The sequence below is a fragment of the Oryza sativa genome, chromosome 8 (assembly GCF_034140825.1).
Source record: "Oryza sativa Japonica Group chromosome 8, ASM3414082v1".
NCBI lineage: Eukaryota > Viridiplantae > Streptophyta > Magnoliopsida > Poales > Poaceae > Oryza > Oryza sativa.
In genome coordinates, this window is record NC_089042.1 from 16,465,157 (window position 1) to 16,489,259 (window position 24,103).

General features: G+C 40.5%; 1 protein-coding gene across 2 annotated transcripts; it reads right to left on the bottom strand.

Moving 5' to 3' along the window:
* Positions 1–3,894: 3,894 nt before the first annotated feature.
* Positions 3,895–8,848, bottom strand: LOC4345362 (bifunctional nuclease 2-like). 2 transcript variants are annotated; one of them, NM_001403541.1, is made up of 11 exons: positions 8,462–8,848; positions 7,861–8,156; positions 6,578–6,748; positions 6,444–6,493; positions 6,311–6,367; positions 6,132–6,197; positions 5,956–6,030; positions 5,357–5,475; positions 4,625–4,716; positions 4,272–4,330; positions 3,895–4,196 (listed from the first exon to the last, which is right to left on the bottom strand). In NM_001403541.1, exons 2-10 carry the CDS (start codon positions 8,150–8,152, stop codon positions 4,275–4,277), a joined length of 978 nt encoding a protein of 325 aa, NP_001390470.1. In that variant the 5' UTR covers positions 8,153–8,156; positions 8,462–8,848; the 3' UTR covers positions 3,895–4,196; positions 4,272–4,274. The 2 variants fall into 2 exon arrangements, with proteins under 2 accessions (NP_001390470.1, NP_001390468.1); NM_001403539.1 differs by having other exon boundaries at positions 3,998–4,196; positions 5,956–6,048; positions 8,462–8,720.
* Positions 8,849–24,103: the final 15,255 nt, after the last annotated feature.

Consider the following 24,103-nt stretch of genomic DNA (forward strand, 5'->3'; position numbering starts at 1 on the left):
TGGAAAAGTTGGAAGTTTGAAGAAAAAGTTTGGAACTAAACTCAGCCCATTTTGAATTTGAAGAGACCTCAAGCTGTATAAGATTGGGCAATAATCACTGGTGGAGAAACCATCTTTGGTCGGTCCACCCAAATCCACAATAGTCCCGGTTCCATTAAAAACCGGGACTAAAAAGTATTTTTAAGTCCCGATTTATAACTGTAAGGCGACTATATCATCTTTAGTCCCGGTTCGTGTTACCAACCGAGACTAAAGATCACAGGGACACGAGATCATCTTTAGTCCCAGTTCATCTCGTGTCAGAGGCTGCCAGTCCCTAGAGATCTTTAGTCCTGGTTGATGTTACCAACCGGGACTAAAATCCTAACTTTAGTCCCGGTGACTAAAAATCAAATATGCCGTATATAATCCCTTGCTGCTATCCTAAAAAATTTCTATCCTATTCTTCCTCCTCCCCTCCCTCACACTTTTATCTTTATCCTCTTCTCTATTCCTTCTCTCTCAACACTTAGCCGAATAGCCGGAGAGGAGCTCAGGGCGGCGGCCCGGGCGCAGAAGGCGGTGGCGGCTGTGCGCGGCAGGAGGAGGAGGCGGTGGCGGCTGCGCGCGGCAGGAGGAGGCAGCGGTGGCGGCCGTCCGCGGTAGGAGGCAGCGGCGGCGACCCGCAGCAGCGGCCGCTCGTGCAGGAGGAGGTGGCGGCCCACGGCGGCGACGGCGGCCGTCCGCGGCAGGAGGCAGCGGCGGCGGCCGCTCCCGCGGCAGGAGGCGGCGGCCGGATTTTCTTTTTTTTAGTAACTTATGATTCATTGGATCTGGATCTGGATCTGTGTTATTTTATCTGTGATGTATCTGTGATTGTGATGTGTTTTTTTTTAGAATTTGTGATGGTTTTTTTCTGACAATTTATGATGTGAATGTTATGATTTGTGATGTTGCTACTTTGATCTGGAGATGTAGGGAGCATCTCAATTTCGATTTGGAATTTGTGATGATTTTGTGATTTTGGAGAGATTGGTGTGAAATCAATATTCAAAAGAACAATGAAAAAAAAGACTGGCGCTACACCTTTAGTCCCGGTTGGTGGGACTAAAGATTCTCCTCTTTACTCCCGGTTGGTATTAAGATGGACTTTTAGTCCCGGTTATTTCACCCGGGACTAAAGGTTGTATAACCGGGACTATAGGGGTTCCCAACCGGGAGTAAAGCCTCTTTCTCCACCAGTGAATTCAAATGTAAGTTCTTTTTAATTTTATTGTTTTATAAATACGGTAACTTAGAACTAAATTCTGGTAACTTAGAACTAAATTCTCTGAGAAGATTTCACCCAGCTTTCTGACTTTCACCATGTTTGACAGTCGTTTGGCATCCTGCAGACTCGAGCAATTGAGGGCTGTGGTGTTATTCTAGACTATCGTCAACATGAGAGATACGCCCGGGAGGACACATATGAGAGGGGTGACACAAAGCTCACGGTGAGGGTGAGAATGGTTTTGGAAGAATCCTAAACCGCCTAGTGTGACAATCTCTTTCGACACCTACGGTCGATAAGGACATGAGAATAGATATGTATGAACGTAACCTAAGTTAGCGATAGCATGCATTCACAAAATTTAGCATAAAGCTAGCTGTATAAACATTTTTTTTTATAACAGGTAATTATATTATCTGGCTTGCAAGGAAAGCCTAAATTAAGGACAGTTTTTTTACTAGCTGTATACAAACATATAAACAGGGGGAAAGAATCCCCTACGGGCGTGGAGACAAGGTGGACGGCGACATCGATCTCGTGGGCACAGAGGAGGAGGAGGTGAGGTGGCTGGCCAGCTCGAAGTCACAACACTCGTTAATCACGATGGGCGCAGTGGGGTGAGCGGCGGTGCTCCTCCGAGCGGAAACGGTGTGGGAGTGTAGAGAAAGGAAAGGACTAAAGAGCGGAAAGATGGGAGGAAGAATATGGGACTTATATATAGGTAGGTCCCACCTTTTTTTTACTATGATGCCATGTAGGCGTCATATTGCATACCCAGTCAACGTGCCATGTAGGACGAAACCACCATTCAAACCGCTCGAGTTAAATTGATCCGGTTTTCGTAGTTAAGGAGTCTCTATACCCGGTTTTACGGTTAATGGATACAATTCGATCAAGAAGACAAGAACAATATGTAAGGGAGCAAAATAAACTTATTTCAAAATTCGTTAAAAGAAGCCCACCAAGCCACCACAATCAGCCCAACTAGCACCGACCTGGAATCCCTATGGTCCCAAATCCCCGATCCAAGTCTCCAGCCGCAATCTCTTGGACGCCTACACGGCGGAAGGTCACGACTCTCAGCTAGCGTACATTCTGGACGCGGGGAGGTCGGACCGTCGGAGCATCGTCCTCAACAGCACAAACATGGCGTCGACACAGGGAGGTCACGGCCTAGAACCACATCCTGAGCTACACGGCTGCACCACTGTTACCCGCTCTTCCCGTGGCCAGTCGTCAAACTCCCACTAATCCCATGAGGGTTTAGGGACCCCCTTAGGGAGGATTGAGAAAACAAATGAATGGAAAAAAAATAAAAGATTTTAACGGTAATGAAAATGTAAAATAGAAGATTGTGAAACATGAAAAATACTGGAATTATCGTTTGATTGAACCATAGAAAATAAACATGAATTTATGGAAAATGAGGCATTCCATGAGAATTTCATAGGATTTAATAGTATCAAATCCTTTGTTTCAAAAATTCATAATGGTTAAAATCTTATAAAATTCTTATGTTTTTCTTTCGAATCAAATAGGCACTTATGCATTTACGGTCAGAGCCGAGCAGAGGAGGAAGTTAGGGTTGGGACATTCTTGCGCAGCCCACCCACCTACTCCCTCCATACTCGTAAAGGAAGTCGTTTAAGACAGCGGCACGGTCTTCAAAACACAACTTTGACTTCTTGTTTCTATAAAAATATTTATTGAAAAGTGATATATGTATACTTTTATGAAAGTATTTTTTAAGACAAATCTATTCATATAATTTTTACATTTTCAAATTCAACAACTTAAGAGTTATTCATGATTTATATTCTCAAGGTTTGACTTAAACAGTCCTAAACGACTTTCTTTATGAGTACGGAGGGAGTATATATCAATGGTCTAAATACTTCAACTAAACTAAGATAGCTGCGCGTAAGAACTGCAGGTTGCTCCCTCTTCTTCCTTTTACTGCTGCTTTCCCCTGAAGTCTGATTCTTCTGATTCCCGCTTTTTGGTTCTAGCTAGTCTAGTGCTCTTCCCAATCCTTGATTATATTTCTCTCTTCTATAGTTTGTTACTCCACTTGGTGGTAGTTTAGTATTGATGACGTAGGTTCGTATAACACTATAGTATCAGCCTATGATTCATGGGATCAAGAACACATGGTGGATAGCACGACAGGCACAAACTTGAGCAGGAGATAAAAAGGATCAACGCAACTACGAGGAAAGAATGTTAGCAATGGAGCTTCGATGAGAACAAGTGGCGTCACCTTTTGTCCTCTTTCTTTCAGAGCTGAGTATCCCTGTTGCAAAAGATATCGAGGTGAGAATTTTGGTAAAGAATTATTCCAAAACTCATGCAAAAGTTGATAACTTTTCAAAGCTCACCAGTGCTGAACTGCTGATGGTTTTTTTAGATGATGGGAATTTTATAAAGCCGTCCTGTACAACAAGATAGTGTATACAGTCATAGAAATTGTGACATAAGATTCAGCAACAATCAAGGAGATCTCAATGCTAAATACCCTGATTCTGAATCACACTGAGCTCATAATATACATGATCGGCGACCCCTTGATTTCCCCTTCTGCAGTCTTTCCTTGCATCCAGCATGCTGTCAAACAATGGTACAGTGCAGTAACATTTCAGGCAAAAGGAACACTAACATTGTGCATGTTTAACATAAGTCCGAAAGAGGACATTGAGCTGGCAAATATTATTTTCATGGAATAGTAGACTTGTGAAAATGGAGGTGAGCTTGCCAACTAAGAACATGCAGAGATTTTCCACAGATTATTCTTTACTCCGAAAGACTGAAACAGTCGGAATTTACATAATCCAGTTCTTAGTTCCATATAATATATACATCTAATTACATAGACAGTATCAGTCATCTGGAATGCATTCTGGGATTCAACAGTGCTTCGTCTTTATTTACACCATTGAGACGAGCCACGCTGTCACGGTGAGTAAATAATCAGAATTCCATAAAATTAGAATAATTGGACAGATTCAGGGCATGAGCTCCAAACCTTTCAGGCCCAGTTTTTCCGCTTAGACCTCAGCAGCATCAGTTTGTCCCTCCACGTTGCTGTAAAAACAATGTCAATTTTTCAAAACCACTAGCTTTTTTTTTCTGCATATTACTGTATGAGATTAGCATTGTTTGCACCAGCAACTTGCTGTTGTCATATTAGGTGATGTTTAGTTGATTTGTTCCTTTGCAAAGTACAAATTATGTTCCTTTAACATTTAGAAAGATCTCACGAATACGATACAACACTAGTCCTTGTCAGACAGAATGCACTGATGAATCTTCCCCGCAAAAAAAAAAAAAGGTGCATCGATGAATCTTAATAACACCACAACACGATAATAAAATTACCAGCATCTTTGTATCTCTCTTCAACAGCTGCAATGAGCATGTTCCGGATCAATCCAAACTCTTGAGCCTCGACACATGGCTGCCCATCAGGTCTGATAAAGTGCCATTTGTAAGAAAAATAAACATACATGTGGATGGATAAAGTTCAGAATCTTAATTTGTAAGTCAGCACATAATCTCCTTAAGGAGAAAGGGCATCAAAATGTAGAGCAAGACCAGTATAACCTGATTAGTAACTCTTTGCCCTTGCAAGCTAGTACCTCCAATGATTTTTATCAGGCATATTTTGATTTTAAACAAAAATCTTCAAGACTGTACTTTCATCATTGTAAGCTGTTAAAATGCAGATCTATTGGCACAGTTTTTATACACTGAATTTTCATTGCTCTGCTCTCAACATTCCTATGAGAAAGGAAAGGTTGGCCAAGCTACAGCATCTCTTGTAATTTGACTAAATGTTGGTAAAAATCTACAAAATTCAACATTTTGAAATCAAACTGTTGACTTATATAACTCAATGGAGGGAGTACAATAATTGCTTTGAACCACGTCATAAAGATATGCTACCACAGTTCTCGTCTATGTTATAGTTAAGTGCATATTTTTGTATTCAGGTGACAAAAAGTGTCAGTGCACAAACCAGTGAAAGTAGAACAAAGAATTCCAGTACTACTGCAACATTGTGCTTTCATGAATTCAACAACAGTCATAAATAGATTTCCATAACAATACCTGTCAAGTTCTGTAAACAACAACCCGTCAGACATGCCGGCTGCTATCGCCATTCTTGCTGGCTCGACTGATCTTATGCCATCACTGTATGCAAGGCTTCTATGGACTTGTATAGGAACCTGTTCATGTCAAGGCCAATGGTGTAAGCATAGATACATTATTTGTTTCCATAGATAGATTCGGTTAAATCATGTGAGCAGCAAGAACTGGTCTAAATTCCAACTCGTATGATTAAAATGATCTCATGAGATACAAAGATTCTGAATTCAGAAGAGATTGATATATTTGCCCAGGCTTGCAAAACCACAAAAAATATTTACTCTATTAAAAACTTCTAGTTTGCATGTTTCTTGACAGTTGACACCATTAAGCATCTTATGCACAAACTGTGCAAATATGAAAAAAAAAATATGGTCCTTCATCAGAAGAAAGTAAATAAACATTAACAAAAAAGGTGTACACTGAAAAACAGAACCATATTAGAAAGCAGGAATAGAGGCAGCGACAGACAAAATCAGAGAACTGCTTGGTAAAACTCTCATCCTCTGATGGCAGTAGACATAAAAGAGAGCAATGAAGTTCAACAGGCAAAATAATACCTTGCAGCGAACAGCAATGTTTATGGCATCTGAAGGTCTTAGATCAAAGGTGATACTTTCTGTATGGTCACCTACCTGCAGTATAGGCAGTTTCTAGTTTAAAATGGTTAATGATAGTATTGTACACACTAAAGTTGAGTTCAGTTTCCTTTTTAAAAAATGCTCTGCATAAGTACCTTCGTCAGAAACAGTTCAGCACAGTATGCTTCTTGAATTCTTTTATTTATCCGAACCAGTTTTACCTGGAACCAAAATCAAACACAATGATGGAAGGAATAAATAAATGAATGAGTGGTACAATTTGACTTATTTGTAACCAAACACAACTACTATAGACTATTTCTAGTAACCTTACCTCATAACCCATCTTATCAATCATCTCCTTCACAACTTGATATATGGTTGGTCTTGCCTGCAATGAGAAAGGGTTATAAATCGCATCAAGCAAAAAAAAAGGAGCAAATTGTAGTAATAAAACAAGATATTACAATGTGGACATTCCGAATAGCAGCCATCAGAAGTACGCTTGGCATTTCCACTGAAAAAAGGTACATAGTATTAAAAATTAAATCAATGAAAACTTGTAACTAAATTTCTAGATTGAATGAAGAACTGTACATACAAACAATGATTGGAAGTAAAGTTTCACTTCCATCTTCAATCCTCAAAACAATAGCAGGTTGTGGTGCGCTTTCTGGAATATTTCTCCCTTGAGAATTATTGTGCACACATCTCAAGTTTTTCCCATCTCGCATCTTGATTACATATCCCTCTGCCCCACTTCTCACCTCAACTGGGAGAGTAAAAGCAAAAAGGGTTACCGTCGAAATAACTATTGAGAGAAGCAAATCCAGAATACTGCTATCAACAGATTAGCTGATGGGCAATCATCGATATTCATTATTTTTTATGAATGAACTCAATGTAAGTGAGATTATAAAATGGATATATTTAGTCAATAAACCCATATGTGATATCTACAGCACTACATGAGAACAACATGACACGATATGATATGACAATTCAATGCTAAAGCACAAAATTGGGTTAAATAGGAGTAATAAGTATAAAGAAAAAACCCAGCAAATAAGATACATCTATTTGCTCTCTGATTGATTGTGTATACCTCTACAATGATACTGAATTATCAAAGTACAAAAGATACCAATTAGTGCCAGAAAGAACATATTCACTTCTACAAACCAAGGTGGGTATTAACCTCTCGAGATGCTTAAAAGAAAAATGATAATGGCAAACAACTTCCACAAAAGAGCATCATATATTAGTTTCAAATGTAGAACACATGCCAGACATAATGTTAAGTTCTGCACAGCTCACTGGAACAAGGATGTATCCTACAGTGGCATAGCTAGGATTTAGAGTAAAGGTGGTCCATCTATATGCAATAGGTCAATTAAATGGGTGGTCCACTATACAATTTTTATTATATTAACTAGCACATATACTATAGTTTTAATCTCGATCAAATTTACTTATAAGGATATCACAATTTTGGCCTACAAGTTGGTGATCGAGGGATGGGGCTTTTACAGTCCTCTGTTCCAAATTATGCATGTCCTGTTTTATCCCAAGTTCCAGCTTAACATAATACTACCACTAACATCCATATGATGTATAGATGTGCACAAACAGTGTATCCTACTGGTACTGATGTTTCAATATTATACTCCAAACAAAATTAAAGTTGAAATGAAAGGAAAAAAATATATTCAGATGTCATTTGGATATAATGCTCTAGTGATGCCATAAGCAATTCATTTCACCAAGAAAACAGAGCGTATGGTTACGAAAGTTCAAGGTGATAACTGAATAAAGTTTGGTAAAAATACAATGCATTAATGCACAAAATACAAATAGAAAGAAGCAAAACAAGGGGCAAAGTACCTGCTTCTAGCACAGTAGAATTAACATAATCTTCATCACTCTCACTAAAGTTTCCAGCCATATATCCATTACCATCGGACGACGAGCTGAAGCTACCGCAAACAGTAGCAAAGTTCTTTTGTGCCGGCTGATAGATTGGGGAAATGAGTCTAGTGATATTCCTGTATTTACACACACAACCCAGGAATGCGGTCCCAAGCTGCCCAGACTTGGTCAGTGAGTTGCTGATCATCGTGACAGGTAGCTTAGCTTGCATCACTGCACGACACAGGATTGGTCCCTCCATCGCCATCAATCTAGCCACATGGTCAACAAGAAAACAAATAAATAACGGATTCTTAATCACCTTGTCTTCTTCCAAACCGTGGATGTGACCGAGTCTAAATTGCAATATCCCAACGCATAATCACTCCTACATCCTCTCATCCTTCACCGGAATCAAATAAACACACGAGCACTAGAGACTGGATAAGTGGATAAGAAAGATAGAAAGAAAGAAAGAAACCGATCAAAATCCGGGCGGATTCCCGATCGACGCTCACGGGATGGTCGGGTGGTCGGGGAAAGGGAGAGAAGAAATGGATGGGATGGGATGGGATACCTTGGATTCGATTCCAATCGAGGGCGGAGTCAGGTCGTCTCGCCCCCTCTCCAAACCAGCTCGCCCGCCTGGAGTGCGCGCGGCGCGGCGCGGCGCGATCGAGGAGGCAACGCGAACGCCGGCACGGGGGAAGAAGAGGAGGAGGAGGCTGCCGTCGACGGCGGCGCGCGCGGCGCGAGTAAGGTGTGGGTATATGATCTTCTCGACTTCTCCCGGGCTCCGGCTGTGCGGATCGGTGGGGGCTGAACTGAAGGCTTTCGCTTTATCCGGAGAGGAGCCACCTGAAAGTGAAGGTGAAGCGGTGGGCGAGAGATGGCCAACTTTACGCTTTTGCCCCTTCGTGCATTTCCGCTGGCTCATCACTTTCGGCTCGCGGCTTGGCTCATCTGACCACGGTTGGCTTGGCTCCCGTGGCACCCATGATATTTATAAGAAAAGTATTTAACTTTGAAGCGACGTAGCGATTTTAGAGGAATATAGGCCAAAAAGGGACTAACTAAACCGGAATAGACTCCAAAAAAGAAAAGGCCGGGGGGGGGGGAGTAAGCTAAACACGATGACTAAGTGCCCAAAATATCTTCTATAGAGAAGGTTTCGCTTTCCGGCTGGAGCTGTCCCTCGTGCATCATCCTGTCCACCATCGTGTCTACATGAGAGAGAACGTCGTCGAAGATGTAGGAGTTCCGCTCCAACCAAAGCTGCTAGGTAACCATGATGACAAGAGAGTTGACACCCTTCCTGAGGGGCTCCCACCCAAGATGGAGGACTGATTGTCGATCGGAGGAGCGGCTCGTCAGGCCTTCCTTAGCAAGCAACTTGTGCCATACTGACTTGGCAAATCCACACTTCATCATAATGTGGCTTGCCGACTCTGGCTCCTGCGCGCAGAAGGGACACATGACATTGCGATCCATCTCCCACCAAAGCATCGGGTTTGCCATCTAGCATCAACACTGGAACACAAACCAAAGAAATAGCTTGCACTTGACCGGCTGTCACTGTGCCACATAAGCTCTTCACATGGGAAGGGAAGCTACAGGCGAAGAAGGTGTTGTACGTCGAGCAGGCAATGTATGCAGCTCCAGTCCAATGCTAGATAAATCGGTCTGCGATAGAGTCCTAGAGCGTGTGCCGAGTGTTGTGCTAGACTGTCAAGAACTGGGAAACTTCATGAACCATGAGAGCGCCCATCATGTCCTTGATCTAGCTGCTGTTACCGAGGGCAGTAGCCACTGTCGTCGAAGATTAACGATCATGAGGAACAAATCTGGAGCAAGTAGTTGGATCTATTATATTGTCCTTCAAGCCAGTTGTAAAACCAAAACAACGAGCAACGACAGTCCCACGACAATCGTGGTGGAAGCCCATGACATGTCCGCGACACCTGGCTCAAGCTGAACCGTGAATCAGGTCTAGCGGGGGTTGCTAGCACACTATAATCATGCCCACCCCATGTGGATGGCCCAACGCATGATCCGGAGCTCCATGATGTCGAGGTCGTTGAACCCCTTGGGCTGATAGACATTGGGCCATGCCACAAGATAATACCCACCATGGGCTACATCCGCACCCTTCCAAAGGAAGGCCCATCGCCTATTGTCAATGTTCTTTAGTACCTAGTCTAGTAGCCTGAGTGAAATAGAGAGATGCACTGGGGATTGAAGGAGAGAACCGACTGGACTAGCACCTAGCCTCCCCACCATGGTCTTGAGCTTGCCCTTCAAAGCTGATACATACAATTGTGGACCACATTGACGAGCGGCTGAAGGCTCCTCTTAGGTAATTTCTTGACAGGGAGTGGAATTCCAAGGTATTTACATGGAACTCCATGATCATGCAGGGTATTACGCGTGAGACCACGGCTAGATTGTCCTCCGAGCACTGGATCAGCATGACAAAGCATTTGTCGAAGAGTGTGAACAACCCCGAGGCCACCCCGAAACAGGATGAGATCCCCTTGATCATCTTCAAGTCCTTCTCGACCGGGTACCCATGATATCTCATTCACATCCATTGAAAAAAATAAAACATGGTACACAATAGGAAAATCAAATCAAAGTTTCAAGTAGAATTAAAGCTATATGTTGAGAAGATAACCATACATATAGGTTTAATATATTCAATAAATAATTTATAACACTAAACATTCAGAACTATTTCATATGAAATGATCTAGACATGTATATGAGTATATGACATAACTGCACATGAATAGATCAATCGTACAAAAAACTGAAACATGCCGATGGTCAGTGGTGAAGCCAAAATTTGAACATGAGGGGGTTGGGGTCTGTCAACATTGGGGGAGGCCAGGCCACCTCCCGCCCCCCTGGTACTGGTAGTCTATAGGCTGAGAGGGAGATTCATTAATTAGTTTGCATGTCTCAGCAAAAAAGAAGAAAAAACAGCTGAGAGGGAGCTTCATTTGTATATATTCTATGATGTCTCAGAGAGGACGAAGAGGGGGGGAGGGGTCTGTCATTGTGGGAGGCCAGGCCTCCTCCCGCCCCGGCCCCTGGCTTCGCCCCTACATATGGTTCTGATTTGAAGCGTTCGTGGCAACGGATGTCATGTGGATGATGTGTGGCAATGCATGTGACGGCAACACGTTGCAACCGAGAAACGAGAAAGGTGAGTCGTGGTGGTAAATAGTGATCGGTTACATATAACATTTCCAAAAGAAAACCTTATTCGCTTTCTCCCATCTGATACATGTTATGTTGCCGGTGCACGTTAGAGGGTAGGATAGAATAGACCACGAACGCAAGAGAGATGGAGTGATTTGGAGCTACAATGCGATACAGAGAACATGAAAAACCATAGATTGTATTTCACGTTTTTTATCGTGAAAGTGATGGCTCAATATTTGTAGATATATCAGGATGCCTACATGTTATCCGCAATGCTTAGCTAAACTAGATAAGCCACGCATAACCGACCTAGATACACACAGGACAATCTGGTGCATTCACCGGACCTTCCGGTGATTTGGAGCAGTGTTGACGACCAAATTTGGTGGCTCCATGGGTTGGATTCGAAGTTAGAAATGAAGCCGATTTTGGAAAAAGCTCGTTCGGGAAAGCAAAGTAAAAGCTGACTACAAACAGCATCGGCTGCCGCTCAAATCGGTAATTCATTTATCGGAGATGAAGATAGAATCGAAGCGGAATTCAAGATGGAGATCGTTACGGAAACAGAGCGAGAATTAGCTAAAGTCCGAATCGACTGCGACCAGGATTGGAAGAGTTCGAGTCGGACAAGGTTGGCCGATTGAGCCGATGCCGACAATGTGACGTGGTACACGTTGTTGGGTTGAGTTAATGTGCTTCATGAGGATTGCCATGACCGGATTGAGTCCTGAAAAGGCAATTGTATCTATTAATTAGGATATTTCATATAATTTCCTTAGAGATAAGTTTGGGCAAAAGTCTGCCGCAAAGACTTATGGTATCTTAGAGTTTGTTAGAGATAAGAGTCGTGTCCGACACAGACATATTTTGTAATCTCGGGTATAAATAGACCCCGAGCCCCATGTAATACAACAACAGACGTTCAATACAATCTCGGTGCATCGCCACCCTTTTACTTTCGTTTTGTTTCGACGAGTTCTAGCTTTCGGGTTGAGCTGCATCGGTTTCGATCTTCAACTAAAGGTAGAACTTGTTATGGCAGCTTGCATTCTCGGGATTAGTGCTTTCATCTTTATGATACTCTAATCTTGTTTATGCAATTCGTTGAGTTATCATATATTCTATATAATCTTAGACAATATTGTTATCTAACCTTCAATCGGCTAACATATGTTGCTAGAAGGCAGCCGATCGGTTTAAATACCAACATTGACTTAGATTATATATAGGGTATCCACCACTCTATGAAACATCCAATAGCTTGGTTGTCTAGATATTGTCCTTCTTTTCATTCTTATAGCTGCATCAGTTGAGTTTGACCTTATAAGTCGTGATTAGAATCTCAACCTCTAGCCTGCTTTTTGGTTGCCGATTAGGGTAGTATCGGGATTTCAGCCGATCTTACCTGATTTAGCCTCATATTTCATGTGCTTAATTGATATGCTAGATCTGCCCTTTATGTTATGATCTTAGTACAACAAAGTATGTTAGGCTTCTGTTTGATATATTTTGCTTGCTTTAATATCTTAATATAGAGTGGTATCGGAATATTAGCCGATACATGCTAGATCTATCTGATCGGCTATGCTATAAACATAATCTCATTGTTAGTATATATTTCGGTCTAAGTGATTTATACTGTCTCGGCATGGCGACCGATCTATCTCAATCACTTGATTTAAGTATATATCGACATAAGGATTATATATCGTTAATATCTACAGCCGATCGAGTAGATTTAATTCGTTCTTATTTATTTATGACTACCGATCGATCCATACGTGACATCGGCTCAAAGATGAATGATATGTCATCGGCAACTGGCCGATCGGCTATCATTTATGGATTTAACCGCTTTTTTCCTGTCTTTATTTTTTGTTGATTGCAGGATCAAATCAACTAGCACGCTCACGAACCTAAAAGCAAGATTTTTGGACCTGCACTGGAGTTAAGCAGATCTCCCAGGCCTCGTGTTTTTCACATCAACAGTTAGATGAAGACCTCCATATCTATTGCCACACAAGGATATGAGTTCTAAGAAGGGAAATTGTATCTATTAATTAGGACATTTTCTAGTTTCCCTAGAGATATTTTGGTAAGGGCCCACCTGGAGGGCTCATTCGTATTTTATGTTAGAGATAAGAGTCGTGTCCAGCAATGACCTATCATATACTTCGGGTATAAATATGGCCCGACCCCATGTAATCAAGGGACGACAGTTCAATACACTTCGGTGCATCGTTACCCTTTTACTTTCATTGTTTCGATGAGTTTTTGCTTTCGAGTTGGGCTGCATCAGGTTCGATCTTCGACAAAAAGGTAAATCTTGTCATGGCGGCTTGCACTCTCGGGATTAGTGCTTACATCTTTATGACACTCTAATCCTGTCCACACAAGTTGCCGAGTTATCATATATATCGCATAATCTAGATTGATCTCGTTATCTAAGCTTCATCGGCTAGCCTCTATCATCGAAAACAGCCGATAGGCTTAGGCCTCGATATTGAGCTAGATTATGCGGTATATCCACCATCTCGAATGAGCTTCCATCAGTTTGATTAGATCTTATGCTTCTCTTCATGCTTAATGCTGCATCGGTTAGGTTCGATCTATTAAGTACCATCCTGAGGCGTTTCATCTAATCTCCTCTTTGGCTGCTAATAGAGATAGTATTGGGGTTTCAGCCGATCTTACCTGTTTTAGCCATTTTACTTCCTTTTCTGGTTCTAGAATGTTTAAATCCGCCCCTTATCTCAAGATCCCCATCCTTTAGAAATATATCAAGCTTCCCGATCACTAGATTTTCCTTAGCTTCTTATATTTCATCCGCGCTGGTATGTTGGCATAAGGTGGTATCGGAGTACTAGCCGGTACAGTTAGGTCTATCCTATCGGCTATGCTGTCAGCATGCATAATCCCTACTTTCATAATCCCTACTTTGGAGCACGTTTAGATACAGAGCGATTTATACTGTCTTGATGTCATCATCGATCTATCCTAGTCGCTCGGTCTAAGCGTGTCCCATCGGATGAATTACGTACTATTGGCATCTACAGCCGATCGAGTATGCCGAACAATCTCCAAGTTTTTATTTGCCTCCGCCGATCTGACTCGAGTTGCATTAGCGTGGCCCCGAACGATATGTCATCGGCAATCTTGCCGATCGGCTGTCGTTGATAGATTTAACTCTCTGCTGTCTTCTATCTTGTTGGTTGCAGTATCAAACCATCTGGCACGCTCAGAACCCGAAGGCAATTTTTCTGGACTTGCACTAGAGTTAAGCAGATCTCTCAGGACACTGCGCGTAGCAGCAACCATTCACGCATGAGTATTTATTCACACAGTAGAGTTTTCATTCTATAAATTTACCAAAACAACTGTTTATATCAATTCATGTGTCTATTTTTCTATTCGTAAATCCCCAAGGCAAAGAAGGGAGTGTTTCTTTTTTTAAAAAATAAAATAAAATAAAACTAGAGCTTATTCAATTTGTCACCGAAATTAATGTTATATTATCAAATTTTGGTACACTTTGGTATTACCAAATTTTGTCAACGTTAGATGTGTTTAGTTTATAGCCTTAATAAAATTTGATAGTGTTTAGTGAAATAAGTGTAGCACAACTGGTCAGATTTCTTGTGGTGGAACTAGCTCATCTGAATTCAAATCCTAAACTTAATAAGTGCTCACATTTACGGACATAAGTGTTTATATTTATGGCTAATATTCTTTCAGTGGTAGGTAAGATACTCGTGGACAGCAAATATTTATGGCTAATATTTTTTCAGTGGTAGGTAACATACTCGTCGACAGCGAGACACACGTGGTGACTCGTCAATCTTAAGATATATCGGTTTAGTCTCTCAGAGGTGCTTATAGAGGTAGATTGTGCGTATGTGTGTTCATAGAGATGAGTGTGCGCTGTGTTTCTAAAAAAAGAAAACTGTTTTTTTATGACAAGAAACTTTGGAAAGTAATAGAGTGGTAATGATAAAAGTTTAATTTGTTATCCTATAAAAAAAATTAATAGTAAAAATAATAGGGTTGAAAATGACAGCGAAATGATGAAGTCCGTAAATAAATAAGCCTTTTTATATTTCCGGTTAATGATGAGACAGCGAGTGAAATTCTTGTGCATCAGCCCTTCAGCGGCTCAGCGCTCCACTCTCGCAAATAACATCGCTGCCGATCCAAGCCGAGGCCTAACAGATCCGTGAAGGGCAAAAGTGTCATTACCGCCACTTTCTAGAAGGCCCTGTGATGTTTTCACTTCTCACTTCTGACCCGCGGCTTGCGCAAAGCACTGTGGATGGAAAAAGACGAAACTGCCCCGGGCCCGGGGGCCACAGCGGGACAGTCGCCGGCAAAACGGGAGGTGCGCCGCTGGTTCGCTGCCTTCCCCCTTCCTGCATCAAGCGGAAGCGAGTGTCTGAGTGACGACGCGTGTGATCCAGTCGGATAAGGTTGGTTTCTCTTTTTCCACTCCCCACCTGCGGTTTGAATTGTTTGTTTTCTTTATTCTTCACCTCCAAGCCAAACAAACGATCGAGAAACGTCATACTACCCTGATAGAATTTGCAAATTAAAAAGGCAAATTATTCACTCATCATAAATTTCACTTTAGCCATCATTTATTAGTAATTTTTTTTGCAACATCCTTTAACCGATGTTTTATTTTGGACCGAGGTAATCTTTTTTTTCTTATATTTTGGATCACCACGACTTTCTATTTAAGTATATGGACGATTTCAAGTATGTAAACTCCTAATCGTCAATTAACAACACAATTGTATGTTTTATTTTTTTTACATATGAATAAGTAAACAGTGGATGGTGGTTCGAAGTGCACAAAAGTAAGATTAATCTATCCAAAGTAAAAATACTAATTAAATGGTGGTTCACTACGAATAAAAAAATAATAGCAAAAGGTAGCTCAAAGTAGAATTTACTTAAGCATGAATGTGCATGAAAAGTTTTCTTCTTTTTTTTAAAAAAAAAAAGAACCACTATCTCCACTCTTTGGCTTTGGTTAATTTGAAGGAAGCTTAAATTATTGATGCACGCACGGTTCGTATAGCAAGTGTGCGTGGGTTCATGCGAATTGTGTGTGGGGGGCAACAACATCAGCTTAATTAGTGTGACAGCGTCGGGCATACTCATCAGCAATGGTTATCTATAAACTCTCTACAAGAGATACATGTCAGCATATTTTCCTATTTGGAAGAGATTAAATGAAGAGAGAGAGCAAAGCTATCTACTAACCTGGAGATAGTCTATAGAGAGAAACGAGACAATACATTAGAGAGCTATAGATACAACCGATGTAGACATACTATTGAGGTGGTTTACTATTAATCTAGTCTATTACTGAGATGTACATGTTTTATAGAGAGCACCTTGATTTACCATTGCGGGTGCTCTTAGCGAAAGGGAGTTAGCAACTTTAAGGGCCTCTTTGAATCGCAAGAGTGAGAAAACATAGGAATAGAAAAAACGTAGGATTTTGATAGGAATGTAAGTGTAAAACAGAGGATTGAAAAACACAGGAATGACCGTTTGATTGAACCACAGGAAAAACACAGGAATTGGATGAGAGAGATAGAGTCAAAGGAAAGTTAGCAAGAGGTTGAAGCTCTTGCTAAATTTCCTCTAAAATCTCTATAGGATTGTCCATTCCATAGGAATTCTAAAGGATTGGATAGGATTCAATCCTTTGTTTCAAAGGGCTTCATAGGAAATTTTCCTATAGGATTGAAATCCTCTAAAATTCCTACGTTTTTCCTCCAAATCAAAGGGCCCTAAGTAGGTTCTTTGAGCATTTAATAGCAGATCAACGTGATCCTTCTTCCTTTTGTGTCACGCAACACATGCGCGTCGACGTTCCTTAACAATGTTATCCGGGCTGAATTATGCAAATCTAGGACTCGCGTTCGCTAGCTAGTTGGAGTTATGTCATTGCTAGCCGGCATTCTCGATAGATGACGCCATGACGGATTGACGGGTGATATTCAAACTGAGTTTTACGACTTTATCCCTACCGTTTAAGGGCATAAACTTTTAAAAAATTCTACCATTTAATAATTTTAAAAAATTACGCACCTGTAATGCAATGATCTGAAAATGTCTATGGAACCAACCTAATTTGTTGGTGGCACCGGTTAAAAAATAAATGCATGGTCAACCTTTTATTGAGCTTTCTTAGAAATTACACTCTCCGTTCCAAAATAAATTAACTCCTAGCTATGAATTTGGATATAACTTTGTCTAAATTTATTGCCAGTGTTTGAATCTTTTTAGATGGAGGGAGTAACTAGCCGAACCGAACCGATCTAGTGTGAAAACAAATTTCGCTTAAAATTATTTATTTGAAAATGAAAACCAGATCATTCGGAGTAATATTAAACCGAGCTAGCTAAACTAGCTTTTTTTCACCCTACTTGGTGGGCCTGAAACCGATTCTAAGATCACACCTACACTACAAAAGTGTCATGTTTCATTCTCACTATGCGCAGAAAGTTCAAACTAATACTACAAGAGCTTGGAAAATGATCTATAGTGCTGGAAAAAAGCCAGTACCAAAAAATAGCACGTATTTTTTCATTTTCAACTTGTCACTATTTTTTCTCGATTCATGTCACTCCTGTCACATTTGTCGTTCATGTAATAAGTTAGGATAGAAAAAGACTAATTGGCCATTCTCCTATTCCGTGTTTCCTCTTTCCTTCTCTTTCTTCCATTGATCTCGCCAGAGCATCAATGGGCGGCCATGGTGTCTGTCACACCAGTAGCCAGCTCTACAATTGGCACAGTAGCCAGGGCGTGTGGTGCAGTTGCACACGACGCTACAACTAATGCGTGAGGCGTAGCGGCTCAACGACAGCAAGGCGCGTGGCGGCGGGACGTTCGAGGTTCAGCAGCAGTGCGGCAACCAATATGGCTTCTGGTGCGTTGTTCGATGTGGCTGCTCACCTTTGTGATCGCGCAGCTTGTGGCTTGCAGCATCATGGCCACCATCTCTATCGGTCGCACCTCATCCGCCGCTACTAGTTGCTGCACCCGCACCCACTCACCCTCATATTCATCAAAGTTGATCCGACCAGGAAACCCAACTTTGTGTTTGGTTAGAATAAAGGGCATATTTGTCTTTTATGCCTCTAATCATGGCGAACTAATTGGCCTGAATGCATTCAAAAATATATTAACTCAGAAGTGAATTACATCCATCCTAATACAAGGAATGACGTATGTACCGATTTGTAGTATTATGATTTGTGGTTTACTTATATTTTGGGATGAACTCTACTTCCTTCGTCTAAAAAATAAACCTCTTATGCGATGTGACATAATTTACTACTACTAATCTGAACAGAAGTATTAGGATGCATTATATTATATTATATTATATTATATTCGTTTTTAGATAAGGGGAGTGTATGTTTTACCATCGACAAGTAATATTATAATGCTACTCACAGATAGACCAAGCCCCAAAACCCAAAATTTAGCTGGTCAAATGGTCAGCTAGTTGGCCTTTCCATTTTCCTTTTACTAGTATTGTTTTACTTAGCGTCTGCTTAGATCCCAAAATTTTACGTCTTGTCACATCGAACGTTTGAACACCTGTATAAAGTATTAAAAATAGGCTTAAAAAATAACTAATTATACATATTGCAACTAATTTGCGAGACGAATCTTTTAAACCTAATTGCTCCATGATTTAACAATGTGATGTTACAATAAATATTTACTAATGACTGATTAATTAGGCTTAATAAATTCGTCTCATGGTTTATTGACGTATTTTATAATTAGTGTTTTTATTAGTGTCCGAATATCCCATGCGACGCCTTACGTAATATTCCATGTGACACGATCTAAACACCCCTTATTCAGCTGTTATGACAGGCCATCCAGTCATCGACGGACGCACATGCCTATATACGGAGGCATGGCCTGATCCTGTTATCCCTGAGAAAAAGATTCGTGGTCCCCATCGCCCCTGAAAATATCTGCACGCAAACGCACGGAGACGAAGAGGATGATCAATCGGCCACGGCGACGGGATGAGGAATCTGCGGCTCCCTCCCCCACCTCCGCTCGACGGACGGACGTCGCCAACCGCGGCCATCGCCGTCGCCATCGCCATCCATGCCGTCGATGCCGATCGGGACCTTTCTGCCCCTGGGAGGAGGAAGCGAGGAAGGGAAAGATCGAAGCGGAGGCAAAGCAAAGGGCCGACGCTAGCTGACGCTGCTACTGCTCTTCCTTTTTTGTTTTTGTTTCGGTGGTTAGACGATGGATATGAACTCCTCGTGGCCCTCTTCCCTTCCGTCCTTATCTGCCGACGTGGATGGGTGTGCAGGCATATTGCAGAATGCAGATATTAATATCTGACTGCTCATGTCTCACGTCTAAATTAATTTTATCCATCCTAAAATATTTTAGTTGTTACGTCTCACATCTAAATTTTAACTATTTTAATTTATAGGTATTACTTATGTTTATCTTCTATGTGTACCAGCGGTATATGTAGTGATGAGATATTCGAAATATTCATTGTCTATACAACCCTACTTATCTTCCCAGCGTGGGAGAGAGACCAGAGATGGAAAGATAGGGGAAGAGAGATGAAAGAAGATCGGGCAGGGTTTCACGCGGACTCAGTCATCACGTTAGCTAAAATTAAGAGCAGTTCTGGCTTAGGACCTAACATGACCTGGTTTTATATTGGTATTCCGGTTCAGGAAAGATTTTGAAACTCGACGACAGAATGAGGGATCACAAGTGGACTTTATGCCCGGATCAAAGGTGACTGCACAACGGTCAAGTCCTCAATCCGGCCCACCACAGGAAGCTTAAATTCCACGGCCGAATAGGCCCAGTAACCACCCAGCGATTCCAAAAGGCGACCAACAAAAGAATTCGCGAGCACATCTCTGCTACCTGAAAAACTGCAGAAACGAAGGGTGGGAGGATTAATGTTGGTCATAACAACGATAGAAGGCCCATGATCTTAGTGTCGTTTGTTAGGTGAGATGTGATCATGGACAGAACGCAATTTAGGACGAGATATGATAATGCAGCTTTTGCATAAAAACTAGCATCGGTGAGCACCAAACATAATCTCTTTCGTCTTTTCCATAGATCGCAGTGATCTTCTGTGTTTCTTTTCTCCATCAAAAGACATATGAGGTGAGCTCAGTAACTCGTCTGCATCTATATTATCTTCAAAACAAAGCAACAGGGAAGTTTATCATTCAAAACAAAAACTATTTTGAGGAATATCTCCCTAGCTACCACCTTATACCAAACCGCTAAGGCAACCAAATTATAGTCAAATATTGAAAAAGAGATTATCAATGAAGTTTCAATTTATATTCTATATGATTTTATCATAATCCAGAGTTTAAATGTCACTTTCGTTTTTTTTTCTTTTTGCGTTTATTTATTGTTCAAAGAAATCCGGATGCTCCATTTCTGCATTCTAAAAGGCTCCACATTGCACTACTTCTCCCTGCAGTTCAAAATTGAGTACATTCCCTATATATCTTTGAAAACTCACTCAATCCCTCCCATATCCCTGAAATTTACCCGATACTTTATGTACCCCCAAAATTTTAACTTGATCCCTTCCATACCCCTGCCGTTACATTTTCCTTCATTTCACTATTAAGTTTGGTTGCAAATGTCTTTTATGCCCTTAATGTTGTAGGTTTGAACATAAACTTGAAAAACGATTAAAAATTTTGTTTGAGTGCACAATATATGCATTATATGAAACTTTTGAGACTATATAATCAGTGTAGAAAATTTTAACATAAATTTTGAAAATAGAAAATGTAATAAACTGATTTTTTATTTGAAATTTTAATAGGATAATGTATTATCTTTTGTGATCGGGAACATTCAAAAAAATGAGGAGCATCCATAAAAAAAATATAGTGAGCATTAGTAGCCGCATCTTTGTATGAATGCTCCTCTTTTTTATGAAATTTTTAATAAATAAAATAAATAAATATTATTTTCTTTCATTATCCAAAAATATTTTTTGCATAAATAATGTGCCGCAATGCAAACTTGTAACTATAATAATCTCATGCGACAAACTTTTACATTTTCAACGATGTAATTCATAAATTTCTATTTCCTCCATGTGTAAGGGCAAAATAGTCATTTTTATAGAATGAGATGGTCAACTCGCGGTCACTTGACAAGAGGGTATGGAAGGGATCAAAATCATGTTTTAGGTACACAAGAAAGTAAGCAAAATTCATGGAAGGTATATAGGGAATTTAATTCAGAGGCATATAAGGGATTTTCTCTTTAAAATTAGTTGACATATAATTGCAGAAGGGATTAACTATAATTTCATAGGCATACGAGCGGTTTTCTCTTCAAAATTAGTTGACACTTATTGGTTTCAAAGTAACATTTCTTGTTTAATATCCCTATTACTAATCCATGGTGGTAAATTAGAGAGGTACTACACTTTATCATCTTGATGTGATTGTCTAAGATCAATAAAAACTCCTTTATCTTAAAAATTCCATTAGCAGGAGTGAAGTATGTTACTAACAGTATATTATATCGCCATTTTATTTTTGTGTAGATAAAAAATTAATTCAGAATAATGGCCTGCTTGTTAATTTGCAACAAATAATTTCTGGTATTTTTACAGGATCCCATTATAACTGTAATTATCATTTCGGAAATTTCAACAAGAATCTCTTCCTTTTGAGTTTTCTCTAGCATATAAGAGTTATCTAATTCTTTAAATTCTTTTGAGAAGCCTAGAGTTGACATCATTTGGTCTCTGTCTAAACTCTTCCCTAAACCTTAAGAGCCATTCCGCTTAATTAAAGTTTCTATGAGTATATTATGTTATATATCCAATCACCTGTTATGCCTAATTCCATTGTTTTTGACTGTCCTGCATCTTATTCTCGAAACATTAGTGAGGTCAGAAATCTTACCTGTCTAAAAACTTTACGTCTGGTTGGAAGCATAAAAAGAGGATAATTAAGCCCACCTCATTCTCAAGTGCGCTCCATCACGGTCATCACTCACGTAATTAAGCATTAATTATATTGTAAAATAAGCACCAGATGGAAAGATGTTCCATCACCAGAAAAGTCACAAGGGGAGTGACAGAATTCACATTGGTTCTCTCTGAGTGACAATGGCACCCACAAAATTTGCTAAATAAAATAATGGTGCCCACAAAGCAGGCTCTTTCAAATATTGCATGCATCTCCACTAAAAATAGAAATGATGCCTTCTACTATGACCAATAGAGGACAAACTTCCATGGACACTTGTCGAGCTAAATCTTTCTTAAAGAGAAAACAGTCCCAACATGACTGGTTCTCACAAAAATGTTTTGTGCCTAATTAACTTTCAGATATGTAATAGAAAACTAGAAATAAGACTAGAATGGCATTATGTAGAACAAATGGCCTATCAGACGTGCCATAACTGTTCCTACATGCAAAAATCGCTCCCCTAAGGACAGTTCAACGACCGTATACGAAAATCAATTTTCGGATACGGGCTTGAGACCTGCTTGCAAAACTAAGGTTTATTTTACAAACGGACTTGTTAAGACCCGTTTATTTTAGCAGACGGCTTGATACTCGTATACGAAAATCCTTTTGCAGCCCTACTTCCACTCCTTTTTTTATTATGTCCTCCCTCACCCTCTCCTCCTCTACTCTCTCTCTCTCTCTCTCTCTCTCTCTCTGGCTTCTCCTTAGCTTCATCCCCAATCCCCTCTCTTCTCCTCCCCTCTCCTCCTGCGACGGAAGCACCCGGCGAGTGGCATGCGACATGAATCCACCGCCTCCAGACCTGATGAGGACTTGAGTCCTGATCTTCTGTTAGGTACTAGATATGTCAATTATGGAGACTCGATGTTGATAATTCAAAGGCACCGATCAGGATAACCGAACCCTTCGCAATCACTACACCACCCCTCCGTTAGTTATCAGCCGAGTTGAAACACAGATAATCTCGCCGATAACGCTATCTCCTACAAGCGAATCGAGAACACAAGAAAGATAATAGAAGATGTAATTTGAATATATTGCGAATTTTAAGATGAATCTCATAAGTTGGGGTTCCACAAATCACTAAACGACAAAACTACAATGATAGAATAATCTAAGCGAAATCCAACTCTAACTCGATGACGGCTACTGATTAAATAGGTTCTAGAACGCTTGGACTCCATAATGGACTTCAACACGATACACAACCCAACAATCCTAATGACGATGATGCAGCACCTGAACAGATTTTGGATGATCTCTTGTTTCATCGATTCCCATTGACTTGGAAGGTTTGACGTGAAACCAATCCCATTGGAAGCTTTCCACACATATGTTGTGTTCAAAAGGGTGTCCAGACGAGGTCTAGACGGAGATTTGAGTGCAGGCTGCTCCTGAATAACGAGATGGGCTCGAACTTGATATGAATTGGACCTCCATCTCCCAGTTTCGTGAGTATCCAAATGAGTGATGTCCTCATCATCCTCCCCCTCTTGAATTCGAGTAGTCCTCGACTCAAGCTTATCGTCTTCTCCCAAACATGGTGGCAAGTCCACATAATCATGCAAAATGTTAGCAAATAGAAGGAAAATAACACATAGGACATCATTATGTGAAAACGAATTGCACATCAAAGCATAGCATGGAGTCATATTAAGAAGTTTAGATTTATGCACAATCATAGCACTCCCCTTTAATTTAACTCCCTCGATGTTAGAAATAGGAGTTCCCTTCTCATTTTGGGATATTTCATTATCACACTCAACAATTTCAGCATATGTCATTGGAAGCGAAGTAAGTTTCTTATCCCTATGCATAAAATTATACTATATTTTACTTCTACCATGATGTGTTGCATTAATATTAAATTCCAAGAACGACCTAACAATAGTGAACATGCATTCATAGGTACTACATGCATTCGTATAGTTTGTGTTACCTTGTCCTTACCATTGTTGTTTAACCAT